The following is a 17,928-nucleotide window of genomic DNA, read 5'->3' on the forward strand; positions in this document are numbered from 1 at the left end:
TATAAATTCATATTCTCAGTTTCGTAACCCATTATCCATACATATACATACACATATACATACATATACATATATATACATATATACACATATACATACACATACATATACATACGTCAAATAATCACACAATACTCGGCTCTACCAATTATCAGTTAGAACAGCCAAAGGGTCGAGGTTGGGTTTCGGAATAGCTGGCCGTCGATATATAATTTATCAACGACCATCGAAGTCCGTTTACCCTCCTGTCTATTTTGTTTCATTATAGGAAACAGTACTTTTCGCCGCTCGTTTATCTCTCTTGGGAATTGATCATTGATCATCATCATGGTTGTAGCATATTTCTTTTCCATGAGAGTTGTGAGTGCGATCGGCCTGGGAGGTAGTTATCATGATATTCTGGGTTGAACTCCTTTATCATTTCCTTAATTCATCGCCGACCATGGACAGGGGTCTCGTATCCGTAACCGACATCTTTCAGCGGAGTCTTTTAGCACCGTAACGTAGCGTTAAGACATCGTTGCCACATTTACTATTTAGCCATAACATCGCTGTAACAACGTTGCACGTTTTATCACGGTGTGTGCTAAACACTGAAAGCGTCTCCGTTAGCGTCCACGTTAGCACTTAGCTACGCTAACCATCCAAACAACTTAAACCGGCTGAGATGACTGTCCCTTGCCGTCAAGGATTCGACAAAAGGTGCTTCCATCTCAAATGCTCATGCAATGCCGATGTTCTGCCGTGAAAGGCAAGGTCTGTCTTGCATATTTTACATTGAACATTATTCGCTTTAGCATCTTTGTAGAAATGTTCCCAAACTTTCGAAGTCCGATGTCCGTTGGCCATGATAGCATACTGTGTACAGCTGGTGCTAAGAGTATATAGCTTCCGGTGACGTCACGTCTGACCCGGATTAGTGCTACTGCGCATGTGCGACCAGTAAGAGCAGGCGGCAGGCAGAACGAGCGGTTTAGGCAGTTTTGGAAGAAAAAATATATATAAGGCTGATATACAGTATATTATGTAAAACTGACTAGTCGACTATTTAAATTAGCCGTCGACGCGTTTGGTCATTGACATAGTCACGACTAGTTGACTAATCTTGGCAGCACTAAATAAATTATTAAAATAAATGTACTTGTCCTTGATATTCAAATTTTCTGACGAACACCAGTAGTCCAAAAAAATACGGTACTTCTTTTTATCTGATATACAGTGGTACCTCTACTTACGAAATTAATTGGTTCTGGAAGAAAGTTCTTAAGTAGAAAAATTTGTAAGTAGAGACGCATTTTACATGTAAATGCCCTAATCCGTTCCAAGCCTCCCAAATTTCAGACATAAATGTTTTATAAAGCATAAAAATGCATCAAAACATATAACAAATACGTTACAATTAGATTATTGCACAATAAATGAGAGTTGTGCATAATGTAAATAACAAAGAATAGAGTAAAGAATAAAAATGATGGTCATTTACCTTTTTAACTGCTGTCCTCATCGTTTTTTTGCCCTCTGGTTCATGTTCTCTCTCAGAAGTGTTTTTTTTTTTTCTTTTTTGCCTGGTGTTTTGTAAAGAACTGATCCATTGATGTTTTTTTTTTTTTTTTTAAACAATCCTTCGTGGGCGGCACGGTAGTCGAGTGGTTAGCACGTCCGCTTCCCAGTTCTGAGGTCTCCGGTTCGAGTCCAGGCTCGGACCTTCCTGGGTGGAGTTTGCATGTTCTCCCCTTGCCCGCGTGGGTCTTCTTCGGGTACTCCGGTCTCCTCCCACATTCCAAAGACATGCATGGCAGGTTAATTGGGCGCTCCGAATTGTCCCTAGGTGTGCGTGTGAGTGTGGATGGTTGTTCGTCTCTGTGTGCCCTGCGATTGGTTGGCAACCAGTCCAGGGTGTCCCCCGCCTACTGCCCAGAGCCAGCTGAGATAGGTGCCAGCAGCCCCCGCGACCCTTGTGAGGAATAAGCGGTCAAGAAAATGGATGGATGAACAATCCTTCGTTAATGTCCAATGCAAACATCTTAGTGAGCGAACGCCCGACTGGTGAACACTTTTTCTGGGTGATTCTTTTAAACAAATTCTGAAACTTCATGGAAACTTCCGGTATGGCGAGGCATCTTTTTCAAAAAAAAAAAAAAAAAGGCCCGTCTCGTCGCAATTAAAAACTTACTGTGCCTTCATCAATCACCAATTGTTTGAATTTTTGCACAAATTCGTTGGCCGTTAGTTCATACATTTACGAAAAACTATCGGAACACATCACGGGCCGCGGGATGAATGATGAGGACGCTGTATAGACACCGATCTAGTATACGCTCATATCTATGGTAGAGGTTCCTCTTAGCCAATGGGATGCCAGAACGATGCACAAACACCGATGTAGTATTTACGCTCATAGGTACCTATGGTAGGAAATAGCCATAGCCGAAAGTATGTTGCGTTCGGTAATGTATTTTTACCTTTCGTATCTAGAAATTTCTTTCGTAACAAGAGGCAATATTTTCCCGTTGAGGAGTTTCGTAACTCGAAAATTTCGTATGAAGAGACGTTCGTAAGTAGAGGTTCCACTGTATGACTTTATTTGAGAACATTGGATCTCATTTTTAGATAGGACAAATGAAACGCTAAATTCAAAATCTTGTTCTCTAGTTGGAGACTGTTGCCAAGTGTGCGTCACAGCTCGGCGTTTTGAGTAAAGCCCTGGATGTGAACGAACTCACTCTTGACCACACATTCAGTTCTTGGAAGCAGGAGCTCATCTGTCTTCAGGTTGCTGGACTCCGTGTGGACATTAAAGAAAGTCTGCTTGAAGCCTGGGGGCTTGTTCTGTTGGCAAACAATGAGCTGGATACACAGAAATCTGGTAAGATTTTGTACAATCACCTACAGTCCACATTTTTGCGTTTTCTAATCTCAAAAGTTGTGAAGGATGCCAAAGTAACTGGTCTTTTTGCATTAGGGTTGAGTATTTCCAGACTGACATTTCGGTCTTCCCGGAATTATTCAGATTTTAAAATGTCGGTGTCTTGTCGATGATGAGAACTGCAAACTGATAAAACTGAAACATGTCTTCACATAACACATCTCAGATGTCTGAATGTACGGTTGCCCACCAACCAACACAATAACCATGTTTTGATGTATTTACCCATAAAGCACTATTGGAGAGGTTGGTGTCAAGTGTGGAGCACCAGCAGTACCAGATGATTTCCTGTGGTCTTTTGGAGAACTGCACAATTTCCGAAGAGGATAGACCAGCAGAAGGATTCCCTCTGTCTCAAAAAGAATTACAGCAACTTAGCCGCAGGGCTCAGTTGTGGCCCCTGATGGAGGGAGTGGCTGTACTTAACCAGCTAAGGCTCAGCACGGATTTTTTGCAGCTATCTTTTTCACATGGGTAAAGTTTAACTCAAAACCATAGCAAAACAAAGCTGTGATATAGTAATTTTGTTGATTTATTTTTTTATATTAAATTATTTTGTCAAACTGATTTACAGTGACCAAGAAGCACTGGACAGCTTACGCCTAGAAGTCTCCAGACATCTTAGCTATTGTCTTCAGTCCACACCAATGAGTGTCACTCAACTTCGGCCACTCTGGTTCCTGCTCAATAGTGAACGGGCAAGTATAAGGCTTTAAGTGTTTGTTTCAGGATTTTTTAGTAGTACACCCAATCAAATGTCAGTGGGGGAAAAATGGAAATGTGTTGACTTTTTTTTTTTTTTAAGGAAATGTATATATCTTCTTAAATTAGTGAACAAAACAATTGCATGGACTTTCACCCAATAAAATGACCCAAACTCTTCAAAAAAAAAAAGAAAAAGAAAAAAAAAGTGTTCTACATAATGCAGACATAAAAGAACATTTAAGGGTGAATGAAAAGTAATTTTCTATGGTGTCATACAGTTTGATCGAAGGACACGTTTCTCTTCTCAAAATTTGAGAAGGGTACAGAGAAAATACACCTTGATGAAGTCATCTTTGAGTGTACAATGATGATTATACCCAACAGCCAGTGGAGGAACTACAGTTTGTATGGTGCGAGCTACTCTCTGAGACTTTGGCTGCTCTGTGGAAAAACAGCGCAACGTCTGACCCTGACCGATGGCTGAAATGGAATCCAATCAATCCTGACAAAAATCCTGATTCAGAGTCACATTGTGAAGCAAAAAAAATGGTATTGGCTATCAATATACCATACTTTGTAGATCACATAAGACACATATTATCCCTAATAACATATTGTGTGTTTAGGGACCAGCTTTGTTAAATAAAGCTGTGTGGTCATATTGCGCGCTGGGGGTGCTGAACAGCAGTGTGACTGGAAGACCGTGGGAACCATCAGGGACTGGTCTCCTCTTTGTCTCACATGTGACCCTGGGGGAGTGGAAGGAACAGACTCGGCAGCTCCAGGATTTGTCTTCAATCTTGTGGGACAATATGGCTTTTCCACCACTGGCAGACTTAAGGTAGGCAACATTACAATATAATACTTACTACTAAACTACACACTTTTGTTTCTCTGATTACATCATTTCTCTTCAGAGGCACCGATTTGAGGCTCCAGAGTGCCATCCTACATCGACAATTACAGAGCATAGCACACTTGTTACCTCCCAGTTTACAGGAGGGTTACATGGATAGCTGCAAGAACCTGGTTGAGAAAGCCAACCCGCGGATTGCTGCTGAGGAGATCCAGAGAATTCTCAGCGATTTAATCTCCCCTAAATTGCTCCCTGATGGAGTAGTGGATGCCTGTATTACTTGCCTGAAGCAATATGTTGAGAACAAAGTTCAAGGTGCCACCAATGTGGCCGATGCTGGTGCATTCTGGGTCAACATGGGGTTGCTCCACATCAATTTATGGGCACCCCAGACCATCTTTGACCCAGCTGTCAAGAGGGCCTACAAACTCAGCTATGCCGAACAGGAGGTACTAGCAAATGTTTTCGTCTACAGTAATTGTCTTTTTCTACCAACAATAAAAGCACACCTACAATAGGCAGAAGAAACAACTAATTAAAAGTGTCTGTCTTCTTGACACTTTTAGTTAGCCATTTTGCAGATGGAGTGGAAAGTACGGAGCTTGTCTTCTGAGCTGATGACTGGAGCAGAGTTGGAGGAGAATAGTACCACTGATGGTCTCCAGCATCCTCGAATCAGGTATAAACCAGTAGTAAATGAGAAAATGTTCATCATGTTTTTTTTTTCTGAAGTTCCAAAGGTAAAATAATGAGCTGTCTAAAAAGTAAATACCTCCACTGCACTCCAGCTTTTGTAATAATAAGGGCACGAGCAGCGGCGGCGTTGCCACCATGAGGCCCTATTGTTTCTGTAGAAATTCTTATATTTTTATGGCCAGAGCAGCGACCGCTGCAAGATCACTTTTATTTCTGTACGAATTCTTGTTGTTATTCTTCATTATTGTTCTTCTCCGCAAACAATCGCGTTTTTGAGACACTAAACATGAACGAAAACTCACCAAACCTGACACAAACATCTGGCCTGGCAAAAAAAAATTCGTATTTTAAAGTGGCCTTACACAAGTACTAAAAAATGCGTCTGTCGCGCCCCCAACATTGGTTTAACGGCCCTATCCCGCTACGTTTGACCTATGGCTAGAAAAATTGGGTGGCACGTGCAGCACCCAGAGATGAACAAAAAAAGCTTTGGTAGCAGTAATTAAATAAATTAAATATTGGTAATACAGTGGCATTCCAGTGACTCAATGTAGGCAAGGCAGTGTTGTCACGTGGTCCATTGCCTGCGCAATGCCGCAGATATGACATTTAATTAGTGCGCTGTGCTTCTCAATGAGGAGTGGACACCCAGCGAGCGCTACACTTCATAAGCTCAATTAGCGCGTCATCTTCTCATCAAGGAGTGCTTGGCTAGCGAGCGCTTCCGAGTGCATGAAGCCATCTTCCTGCGCCCTCTCGCAAACGCGTTGAAACAGGCGTGCCACTTGCGTTTTCCAAATAACGGTAGTCAGACAGGAGGCCATGCGTGTATGTGTACATGCCTATAAAACAGATTTGGTGGGCTCTCTTATATTTATTTGATTAAGTACCGGTACTAAAAAAAATAAAAAAATAAAATGATACAGAGAAAAAAGATCGAGGTACGGTACTGGGACTGGTACCCCGTGCAACACTAGTGTGCTTGCTCATTAATTCACCTAAAACCTAATACAAATCCCATACCCTTCACCTTAACCGGATACTTCAGAGTCTCGCCAGTCGTGGAGTTCACGTCAAAAGACCAGAGGAAGGATCAATGGAAAGAAAGATGAAGCAAAGTGAAATCCAGCATCAACCAGACCTGCCACCCACAGGGTTACAAAACCAGAATCTTTCACCAACCCCAGAAACCTCTAAATTCCAACAGATTAGGGAGATCTCAAGAGACCAGAGGAAAGACAAAAGAAAGCAATGAAGGAAAGATTTGCAGAGTGAGATCCACAAACACCAGCCTCCACTGATTCTGTTTGAATTTCAGTAGATGAAAGTACCCTGAATGCACCATTTTGCTTGTGTAGCATTAGCAACTAGCAAGTGTGTAGCATATGTTGTTCTGGTTATTCTGTTGTCCCTAAACATCTTTTAATTTAAAATTAATTAATGACACCCCAGGTGGAGTTAACTGTAAAACTAAACACACGACGAGATAAGTGACATCCACTGTATATTTAAATACAAAACATGTTTACTTTTTTGTAACTGTTTCTTTATTGAACATACAGACATTTCAACAGACATATACATAGTTATAGGTTTTCCTTTTTTTTTTTTTTTACACACAATATTCCCCCCCAAAAATTTAACAAATAGGTGAAAGGATTAAAATATATTCCATATTTAAACACCTAATAATTCCTCCTGTCTTTTACTCAAAAACGTCCTTTCCTCGAACAGCAGCAATGTTAACCAATTTTTCCTTATCCACAGTGTAGTATAAGGTCACTAAATACAATAGCCCTAAGGGAATTTAAACAATAAAATAAAATACAGTACAAAAGCAACACAAAAAAAAACCAATAGAACATTCAACACCACAACATTTTAACTTCTGTAGCCGAACACTGGGGTTTCCCCTGTTAAGATCAAACAAAATCCCATCCTATTACTCCTGTATAGTTTTTCCATCTTTTCCAAATTTTTTCAAATTTGTCCACCTGCCGTCTCAAAGTAAATGTTAATTTTTCCATCCCATAGATATTGTACATCACCTCTTCCCAATCCTCTGCTCTGGGTGCTTTCTTCTTCATCCATTTTCTTGTTACCGCTTTTTTACTCGCCACCAACATTATTTTATATATATATTCATCTCCAAATCTGGAAAAAGCGATTCCAGGTCTCCCCAAGTATAGTGCCTTGAATGTAGGTGGAAAATCTACCAACAGTATTTTATCCATGTGTGTCTTCAAGTCATGCCAGTAGTTGTGAATAGAGGGGCACTCCCAAAACACGTGATAATGGTTAGCTGTTTCTGATGCGGACTTATAAAATGTCCAAAATAAAAATTAAAAAGAAACAAATAAAATAATTAATCCACAACTGGTTCTTCAATTATTTCATATGGACTTATAAAACGTCCTTGGACTTATATAACGTCCAAAAATAAAAGAATAAAAATAAAATCAAAGACAAATAATAAGGTCTTATAAAACGACCTTGGACTCATAAAACGTCCAAAAAATAAATATAATAAAAGTTAAACAAACCAAACAAACTAATTAAATCACAATTAGTTTTTCAATCATTTTATTTGGACTTATAAAACGTCTTTGGACTTATATAACGTCCAAAAATAAATAAAACCAAAACCAAATAAAATAGAGACAAAACAATAAAATGATTGATACAAACATTGTCTTTTAAACAATTTTATTGACAATAATAAGACAACCAATATTAATCATAACAATCACATTTAATGATAAAACCTTAAATCAATAAAAATAAAATAAAATAAAAACAGGAGATCAAGAATAATATAACCTTTTACAAACGTTTTCTAAGATTGATCATTTCTCGGAAAAGCTTAAGACCTGATTCACAATAAGATGTTTTTGGCTAAAAATAATTTGAAAGATATGAGAGTGTATTAAATGGCCCCTACCCTAACACGCGATTAGTCATTCATATCTTCCTATTATACATCATTATTGCTAAAAGATTTGTACATTACCAATCAGTGAAGATAATTCCATTCACGGCTAGTCCAAGTCCTTCGGAAAAAAATCGTAAGTCCTCAAACAGGCATAAATCCATCTTCAGAAATACTCTCCATCCAGACCAGATCGCAGGGTAAAAAAGGGCGTCGATCACAGCTGGTGACGACTTTTTATCACCTTGGGTTATATCACTGATTTCTTCCGGTGAATGTCCTTCCGCATCTCCTCATATCAAGGCGCGCTTGTTGAGACTCATTCTCAGTAATTTTCCATAGATGAGTCATGAAGTCATACATTCTTTACAAATGTGTCATGGATACACAACGTTGAATGATGAGTCATACATAAAAATATGTCAAGGTCTTAGCTCTATTCAATGATAAACGTTAAAATAAATAACATCATAGATATATTAATTAAGCAAGCATGAATAACATGTATATACATGACATGTTAAATCCCAAATTCTCTCAGGGCACTTAACAGGTTAATTCTAATCTCTGTTGCACATCTTGTATGTCATGTTGAGAAACAATTCATACAGTTAATCTTTTCAATGCAGTTACAGCAATATTATCAGCGATAAAAGACAGTATCACTTAAAAATAAAAGAAAAGAAAAAAAAAAGAAAAGAAAAAAAAAAGAAAAGAAAAAAAAAACTTCATAGTTGGACTCAATGTGCTATAACCATTGCTCCATAAATCAGGTTGACAATTGTCGAATATAGATTATGTTGTGTATTTTATTACTTAATTCAGGATATCATTTATTTACACTAATTTATATCTGGCCTTATAAGGAATGTGTGTCCGGGCAATGCTGAGTGGGCGGCTTAGTTGTACAGGTTTGGCGGCATCTGGTGGTTACCTTGAGGAACTACACCCAGAGGCCAAAGAATAATTATCGGTCTTACAGACACCCATTGGTCTCTAACTAAAAATTGAGTCTAGCCCATTAATTTGTTATCTCATTTTACATGATATGGCGTTTCATCTGACTCTACTCCATCTACTCAACTCAACACCCCCGCCTAGAGATCAATGGTGTCTATACCTATCAACCTCGCGAGCCCGCCGTCACCCAGATGCAACCAGTCACCCTCATCCACCCCCCCCCCCATGTCATCCGACAACGGAGACACCGGGGATTCAGAATGCAAGGTCAGTAAGAGGAGACCATAGGCCCAGTTCCCTGATCATCAGGGAGAGAGATGACCCCGTTCCACCCCCATCCTCGCCCGGCACACCCTCCAGGTCATCGGTGCTCGATGAAACCGTGGGGGAGGGTGTTCTCGACAGTGGCATAACCTTACCAACTGGCGCATCCCGTCGGGCGGCACTGGGTTCCCCAGGCTCGTCAACCCGATCCAGGAAGGGCGAAGTGGGCGTTACTGGCTCGTAGGGCCACTCATCCTCAACCCGACTGGATCCGACCTGTCTCAACGGGGAGGCGGCTACACAAAAGCCAGCCAAGGTGTTGAATGTCAAGCGCCGAGTACTGTCAGGCAGGCGCCATATCATGCGCACTAAAGGGAAAGTTCTCCCAATGAGTTCCCCCTCATTGTTAACATGATAACGTACCTCTTTCAGGCGACTTTGAACCAAACCTTCCAACTTACTTGAACCCGCGAGGTCAGCAAAGCCAGGCCACACCCAGGAACCACACTGGATATCGATAAAAAAATCACTGACAAAGTTTAAAAATAACCCGTCTGGGATGAGCCACATTTCTCTTCTCTCATCCTCCGTGGGCAACGAGTAACAACAATGACCATAATACTCATCCCTCACCACCCAAGCGGATGTGAGGAGGTCATCTCCGCAGAAGACACACTGCGGCTTATCTTGGTTATCCTGTTAAACACATAAAAAAAAAATTCGACAATTCTAAGACCTGGGGGAAACCTAAAATATTGCGGCTCCCAATATATACATTTTAATCTTAGTCTAAGTTTCCATCCGCATCTACTCCATCGATGCAGAACACCTCTACTAGGGAGAGCGAGGGTGTGGTCGCTCTTCCGAGTAGCGGAACCTCTTGGCGGAAGAGTAAAAAAATAATTACATAGATAAAAACCCAAATTACTAAAACCAAGTGGTCGACCAGACATAACCAAAGGAGAATTAAAATTATTCCCCACACTATTAATTTAGTTGTTCGCTATATCCGCCACAACAAATAAAAAAAGTCATATTATTATCCGATATTCCACTTCATTACTCACATTTTGCAGAGCGCCTGGTCTCCCAATGAGGCCTTTCCCCGTAGCATTCCAAGCCATGGTTAGTTGATGTTTACTGTTCCACCAAGAGGTTTCAATGAGAAGTGAGGAACTCAGGGCTAGGGCGTCTTATTTAGGATCGGGTCGATCCCACCCTTTTCTGATGCCCATCCTTACTCCTCAATAGTTTCCCATTAGTTGGCCCCCCCATTTTTCTGCAGCTCGTTGGCCAATAACTAAATTTTGACCTTATTTGGTAAGGTTTTGTCTTCATAATTTTGGTGGGCAGATAATGCCAAGGTCCCTCTTTTGATAACTGCAACCTCTATAACTGCTGACAGGACAATTCCTGACTCTAGCAGGAACCATACTTTTCCTTATGATTATATTCATCACTGTGTCCACAATGCAGCCATCTTTCAACAAATTCGTGGCAGGTGCAAGACAGTGATGGCAAAATAAAACCCCGTAAAACAGTGAAGTCCTACTAAAAATGCTTCACCCACACATCGGGGCCTCAGGATGATTCATTCCTTTGACTACGCCATCATGTGGACAAAAATATATAACATGCTTGGTGCATGCAATAAAATGGTGGGATATATATCATGCTTCAAAAACAAAAATATATTTAAAAAATGTTTTACCATAAATTATTCTATATTACTTTGTCTATGTTTACACTTAGACAACAAACAAAAATATAAAATGGGATAAAATAAAATCCTTATTCCTTTCTATTTAAAAACAATAGATTTTCCAAAATGTTTGGATTCAGGAGGCCTATTCATTTTACAAAAAATTTTCACCTGCTTAAAAACTCTTCTACATGTTACTGATAAAACAGGGATACATCGATATAAAATAACAAGTTTATATAAAATTTGGACACATATATTTCTGTGATCCCAAGATTAAAGGGGACTTTCAACTACAGACAAAAATATAAATTGTATATGTTGTCTCCTTTTATCTCATTTTATCATTAAAATCTGTTAAAATAATACCACAATTACAGTGCATTACCTTCTAAGGTGAGATCTACTCAAAGTGCCCCTAACCAAAAAAATCTCTTTCTTGCTAGTTCCATCACAAAAACTCGAATCAAATGCAAAAACAAAAAAATATATATCACAATAAGGGACCCAAAAAAAAATAGTGGGGAATCCATAGCAAACCTAGCTAATCCTTCCCTGAGTCAATCACGTGATACACCTGCTTCATGGGGCTTCAAACGTCACCACGTACGTCATCAATACACTCATTGACACGCCATTTAACCCACTCATAAACCCCCCATCCATCTTCAGGGATTCATCCAAAAAAACACATCACTAGTGCCAGGGTCATAACTCTTATCAAATCCCAACCAATCAAACCCTATAACTATATCCCCCTTACAAAGGGTCTTCCTAAATGCGTGACCTTCTAAGATCTGCGTAACAAAATCAGGGATCATTCTCAATCCTACCATTGGTCAATTTTATCAAAATCACCCTTTGGGGCATTATATAATTCATCTGATATAAAAATACGTTGAGCCTACATCTGTGCCCAGACCACTTTTAACACATTTATTCCCATAGATTTATTAAAGATTATTTCAATATCTCTATTCCTTGTTCCCATATCCATAAAAAAAATCATTTAGCCATACTTCATGTTTCACTACTATTTCCTTTTGATCTAATACCTTTCATCAGGGACTCAGGATTCAACTTACATCACCCCTTAGCCTTATCTCAAAAATTATAATTCTCTTACCCTCATCTGCATAACAAAACATATGATAGGTCTCAAAACAATATTTCATCATATTCCAATCACCATGACTACTATTATACGACTGGGCCTTTTCTAACATTAACTTACATCCTGATAGTCACGTTATTACTAATTTTTCTATAATATTAACACAAGCTTTTCAAGTTTTACAAGCCCAAATAGCTTAAAAAAAATTCAGGTGTCCTACCTGATGATGGAGTAGGAATACCTGGCAGGTAATCAGTGGTCCTGTTGGTCCCTGGCTCCTCGCACCGAAAGGTTATACAGTTCCAACATGGTTCCCATGCCGGGCGAAATTCGATACAAGTGTAATTCCGTGGGGCCGCGGGGTAGGTGAAGTCAGGGGCACCATAGTCTGTCTTCACCCAATATCCACCTGTTGCATCCGGCAGTCCTGCACAATATTCGCTGAGGTACCAAGCAGGTTCCTCCTTCCCGATCTGGACCCAGTTCTTTCTAATCATTCTTTGTTCTTGCTTCTCCAGACATAACAAAGTAATATTGACTGTAAAGTCGCTTGTTATGTTATCAACTCGTAGAATCACTGGATGTACACACTTGCTTTTTGATTTTGCAGGATATGTAGTACTTCTTCTCAAAACCTCTAGGGTTTCATTATAATCTGTATTGTTGAAGGTGCGAAGATAGGAATTTATTACTGCTATCTTCTCCCTTCTCCATCCCACCTCACAGGGTTTTTCCTCGACAGCACCGCAGGCTCCCTTCTCCCTTCTCCATTCTTCATAAACATGCTTCATTTCCACTTTCCAGCACGTCTGGTTGATTACTTTAGTGGTGCCATGTCGTATTTCTACCAGGTCGAGGGGATTAATCGGGGCTGTGCCAGCGATGCTAGATTTTTGACTCATCAAATAATATATCAAAAATATTATCACGACACAAAGTTGGATAGTCACCAAAACTCTTCCATACCTCCAATTTGGTCTCTGGCGGTCGACACGAATGTTCATGTACACTCTGTCAGCTTCAGGTTGAACTTCAGGTTGTTCATAAACTGTATCCGATGGATCTTCATTCACTGGAGTCTCATAATAGTTCTCTGTCCTTCTGCGCTTCGGTTGGTGTGTAATTGTTCCTCCATTGTAGTAGACATGCGGCCCTTCTCCTACCTCTAAGGTCAGAGGGTGAGGCAAATTCAGAGTCGTAGGTCGAGGTAGGTCATACATCGGGTTTCCGTATCCAGGCGGATTCCATCCTCGTTCTCCCTCCATCTTGTAGCTCCGTTTCATGCTTTCTCCTTTTGATCTTGTCCTCTAAAAAACTGTTGAGTTTTAATATCTCCTTAGCTCCTCCTCCCTTTCCTGGGGGTTGGCTTTCATTACACAATTATCTTATCTTTTTACAAAAATGTATTTTCTTTTAAATAGGAGGGTTTTTTAATTTATTGATAATCAATTTTCCTAGCTTCTTTTCTTTTTTTCTTTTTGACTACTTATCTTCATCATGTCTGGCCCGCAATTCAGCCAATCTTTCTTGCATCTGATTTCGTAAAAACTCTTGATAATCAAACAACAGGGCCGTCGAGGGTCCTGGTGGCTTCTCCTGTTCAAAATTCACGGGGGTTTGGTTGGACCTCTATATCTTGGCTTCTGCTTCCGCGATTCCTTTTTCCAATTTTCTAATCCTTTCTTTCATTTCTCCTCTCAAGGAGGCTTCTTCATGAAAGTGTTGAATTAAAGACACCCAATATGGCCTAAATTGACCAAGATCTCGAAAGAGATTACATAAAATCGGTACTAATCCTTGTAGGATATTCTCTACTAGTTCTTTACTTGTTTCTAACCTGGTTATCCGGTTCTTCAGTTCAGCAATCTCGTCTTCCATCTCCTTCTTGTTGTTGTTTCTCTGAAGATGTGGAAGGCCGTGGACCCTGGCGTCTGTTCCAAAGGTGTGACAAAGATATGTTGAGGTTCATGTGTTCTCTTACCTCATCATCCTCACTGTCTTTGCTCAAGTCAAACTTGAATTTTCTCTCTTCTGGCTCCTCCTTGTCAGGGGAGGCGCTCTCTCCCTTGGCTGGCCCTTCCTTCAATTCCGCCTTTGACCTCACGGCTGGAGTTCCCAATACTTTTCCCATCTCCATTTATTCCTCCTCCTCCTGGCGGTCAGTTGTTGTAGAGCCGTGCCTGAAATCTCGGGTCAGAACTGGTGGAGATGCAACATTATTTTCCAACAAAAGACAACTAATCAAACAAACCAGACAATTCAATTCTGATTTTAAATATTATGTTAAATTATAACCATTAACCATTCTCTAAAAATAAATTTAATAACACAATTTTTTCTTTTAAAAATTACAATAACACAAGCCAACTAACAATAAATTTTCCATTTATATTGATAAAAATCTCTGCCACTACAAAACAAACTCCTAATTAAAACACCAACAAAAACTTAACATTTACTTTTTTTTATATCAAAACAAATAATTTTATCAAAATAACATCATTAACTTTATACTAATATATTTTGTGCTTTCTCTCAAGCTACACATCCTCTCATTTATCTCCATCGGCCAATAGATCAACAAATCAAAACTTAACGACTTTATCTGGGTTTCTGCTCTGATTAGCTGCCACCCTTCAGCTACCCCAGCTCTTATTCAGTTAACCTTTCCCTATCCTCATCCTACAATGTTGACAATACAATATGCTCTCTCCGTCCCACAAACCTTCACAATACTGTGCCTCCATAGTCTCTTACAGGTCTAAATCCCACTGAGCATGCACTTTTATCCTAGGTAGACCCTTTATTCTACCATATCCACATATCTATGTTTCACATATTTTAGCCGTGCCTATCTCGCTCAAATCCGGCGTAAGCTCATCCAACCAGCCTTCGTCGGATATCTGTTCCATATTCCACTACAAATTTCACAGGTCAAGATAGCTGCTTGCCAACTAAAACCTTCTACTCCATTAACAATATATCCTCTTACTACATTTATCCAAAAATTAAATGCCCTTCCAACCCTTATTTCCGCACGATGATAGCTCCTTTCACCATAACAGCTTGACAAAGGCCGGAGTGGCTGCTTCCATTTTTTAATTATTTATCTTACTCCTTAACTTCAGGGTGGATTAACTGGCATTGGTTTCAGCTGATTTACCCCTTGGAGTCCCCTTTTTTTTTTCCTCCTTTTTTAATTGCACTATATTTCTATCTAGAACTTCATCACTGATGTCAATTTGGTCATACTTCGCTTTTAATCCCAAATGTCCTGACATCACATTTACAAGCACAATAAAATACTTTTCACCCTTAGTGTCGTTCACCCCCCATGGGGCCTGCTACGTCCATGCAAACTAATGCCATGGAACATTGCTTTTAATCATCAACCCGTCCACTCGTTGTCCCAAGCATCCTGCCTTATACACAACTCGCAATTTCATATAACTGAACGGATTTTCTTTTCTGGGACCCAAAGTTCCAGTTTCTCCAGCTCCCTCTTTGTGGGCAAGGCCTTTACATGGCTAGCACTTCACGTAGGCCTTAATAACCTCCCACACAAACTCATCTGGGACCACTTTTCCTCCTTTGGGAGTATTGTCCCATTTCTCTGCTCCTACAATATTTATAGCCTGTTTTACTTTCTTATTGTAGGAGTGGAGCTATCAATTTCCGAAGCCTTCCCGTGGCCTTTGGGTTCAGGGACGTACTTTAGCTCCTGGCTACTCAGCTCCGTACCCGTGTACGTTGCCTCTACTTCTACCGGGACTACCGCCTTCAGGTTTCCTACCTTTACTCGCAGGCGGATGTCCTCTCTCGAACGGTGGGGTGTGTTATTTCCTTTAGATCGGTTGCTCCTTCCCGCTTCTCTTTTCCGGGAGGTGGATCTCTTCTTGTGTCAATGGACACTCCTGTTCTGCAACCGAAAAAGGCTGCCTCCACTAGAACATTAGCCTAGTGGAAACACCTACCTTCTCTCCTTGGTTCTCGACGACTTTCTTCTTGTGCCAATGGACACTCCTGTCAGGAACCGAAAAAGGCTGCTTCCACCAGCACATTAGCCTAGTGGAAACCCCTACCCTTTCTTCTTGGTTCTCGACGACTTTCTTCTTGTGCCAATGGACACTCCTGTCGGGATACCGAAAACTTACAGTTTTCTCAAAAACACAAGGAGAAAAGGCAGAGGGTGGGGGATCAGGGATAGATTTATAGCGGCAGCCTCTGTCAATGCATCCGCTATCCAAGAAAAGGGTCTATAAATGGCTCCCGACACCCCACAATAACCAAGCAAAGAATATGGTAGTTTTGCTAAAAATGGATACTTGAGATGACAAACAAATAAAATGGGCCACCGTGCCCAAGATGGTAAGCCTATATAGCGTAAAGCATAGTTTAACATCACAAGGTTTGAAGAAACTGCCTCTCTCCGAGCAGCCTCTCAACATTAACTCTGTTCAAGCCCTCCTTCTCTTTGTGGACAGGCCTGAACCACCCCTTAACTCAGCCCTCCCCTCAGGAAAGCGCGACGCAGCGCGCTCTGCCAAGTACACTAAGTACACTATCAGTAGCTTCACAGCTGACCAGAACAGCAGGTTGCTGTTAAAACCCATTCACTTTGAATGGCTTTCCTCACACTCAACCTCTCTTAGAGTGCAAGTCTCCTGGGGGAGCCAGTCACCGTTCCTTTAACACAAAATAATACAATCAACTTCAACTCAAAAATCACACTAGACTTCCACAATTAAAGAAGTTCTTTTCCATAAAACACTATTCATCAAAGAGACTATTTTGTGTTAACTCAGGGTCGTATGACATGACAATTTATCAGCGAGTTCGCTATCAGCTCTAAGCTCTGTGCCCTCCGCTCAGAGCCGCAAGCCTCGTTCACTCGGGTTCCTGTTTTGGGCCTCGATCGATCCCGATTTTGACAAAAATGAGTCAATCGAAGCCCCACGTTGGGCGCCACATGTCAACTTCCGCTTACCCGCAGGACTTAAATCGGGAAATATGTCCTGATCGACTCTCCAATTAAAGGGTTAGAAATTCCCCTTTTTCCTCACCAGCTCTAAGGCGTCAGCGTGAGGAGACGGGAATTAGATAAGCCGATATATCAAAGTGGATTCACCTAGGTTTGTTCACTGTCTTCTTATCATGAGGCCAATCCGTTTCCATCCACCTATCAATCCTGAGTGAGTAACCACACACACAGAGCCCAGGAAGGATAATCTGAACACCTCACTTAAATTGGCAGCTCCACTTTTCTAAGTTGTTTGCATTTGTTATTGACCTAGTAATTTAATAATCCTTGTTAGGATCATACGGATTTGTTACTTATCAAGCAGGAGTATTTGACTTATTAATACAGATGGAAGCATTGGTTAGAGATTATTCAAATACATTTACTTTCTTCCAAAAGTCCGATGCTGTTGTCCTTCTTGGAGGAAGAAAAAATAATAATGATGCGGACTTATAAAATGTCCAAAATAAAAATGAAAAAGAAACAAATAAAATAATTAATCCACAACTGGTTCTTCAATTATTTCATATGGACTTATATAACGTCCAAAAAGAAAAGAATAAAACTAAAATCAAAGACAAATAATAAGGTCTTATAAAACGACCTTGGACTCATAAAACGTCCAAAAAATAAATATAATAAAAGTTAAACAAACCAAACAAACTAATTAAATCACAATTAGTTTTTCAATCATTTTATTTGGACTTATAAAACGTCCTTGGACTTATATAACGTCCAAAAATAAATAAAACCAAA

The 17,928-nt window shown here is 40.2% G+C and overlaps 1 protein-coding gene across 7 annotated transcripts in view; it reads left to right on the forward strand.

The window, feature by feature from the left end:
* The window catches only part of mdn1 (midasin AAA ATPase 1), a 437,529-nt gene that overhangs the window by 266,623 nt on the left and 152,978 nt on the right, over positions 1–17,928 (forward strand). For all 7 annotated transcript variants that reach the window (XM_077510806.1, XM_077510808.1, XM_077510809.1 and 4 more), the window contains exons 56-62: positions 2,653–2,866; positions 3,160–3,400; positions 3,501–3,628; positions 4,020–4,180; positions 4,258–4,472; positions 4,549–4,936; positions 5,054–5,166. In XM_077510806.1, the coding sequence (XP_077366932.1) occupies positions 2,653–2,866; positions 3,160–3,400; positions 3,501–3,628; positions 4,020–4,180; positions 4,258–4,472; positions 4,549–4,936; positions 5,054–5,166 (1,460 nt within the window). The remainder of the gene's footprint in view (positions 1–2,652; positions 2,867–3,159; positions 3,401–3,500; positions 3,629–4,019; positions 4,181–4,257; positions 4,473–4,548; positions 4,937–5,053; positions 5,167–17,928) is intronic.

Source organism: Festucalex cinctus, chromosome 21 (genome assembly GCF_051991245.1).
Source record: "Festucalex cinctus isolate MCC-2025b chromosome 21, RoL_Fcin_1.0, whole genome shotgun sequence".
In the NCBI taxonomy this organism is placed as follows: Eukaryota; Metazoa; Chordata; class Actinopteri; order Syngnathiformes; family Syngnathidae; genus Festucalex; species Festucalex cinctus.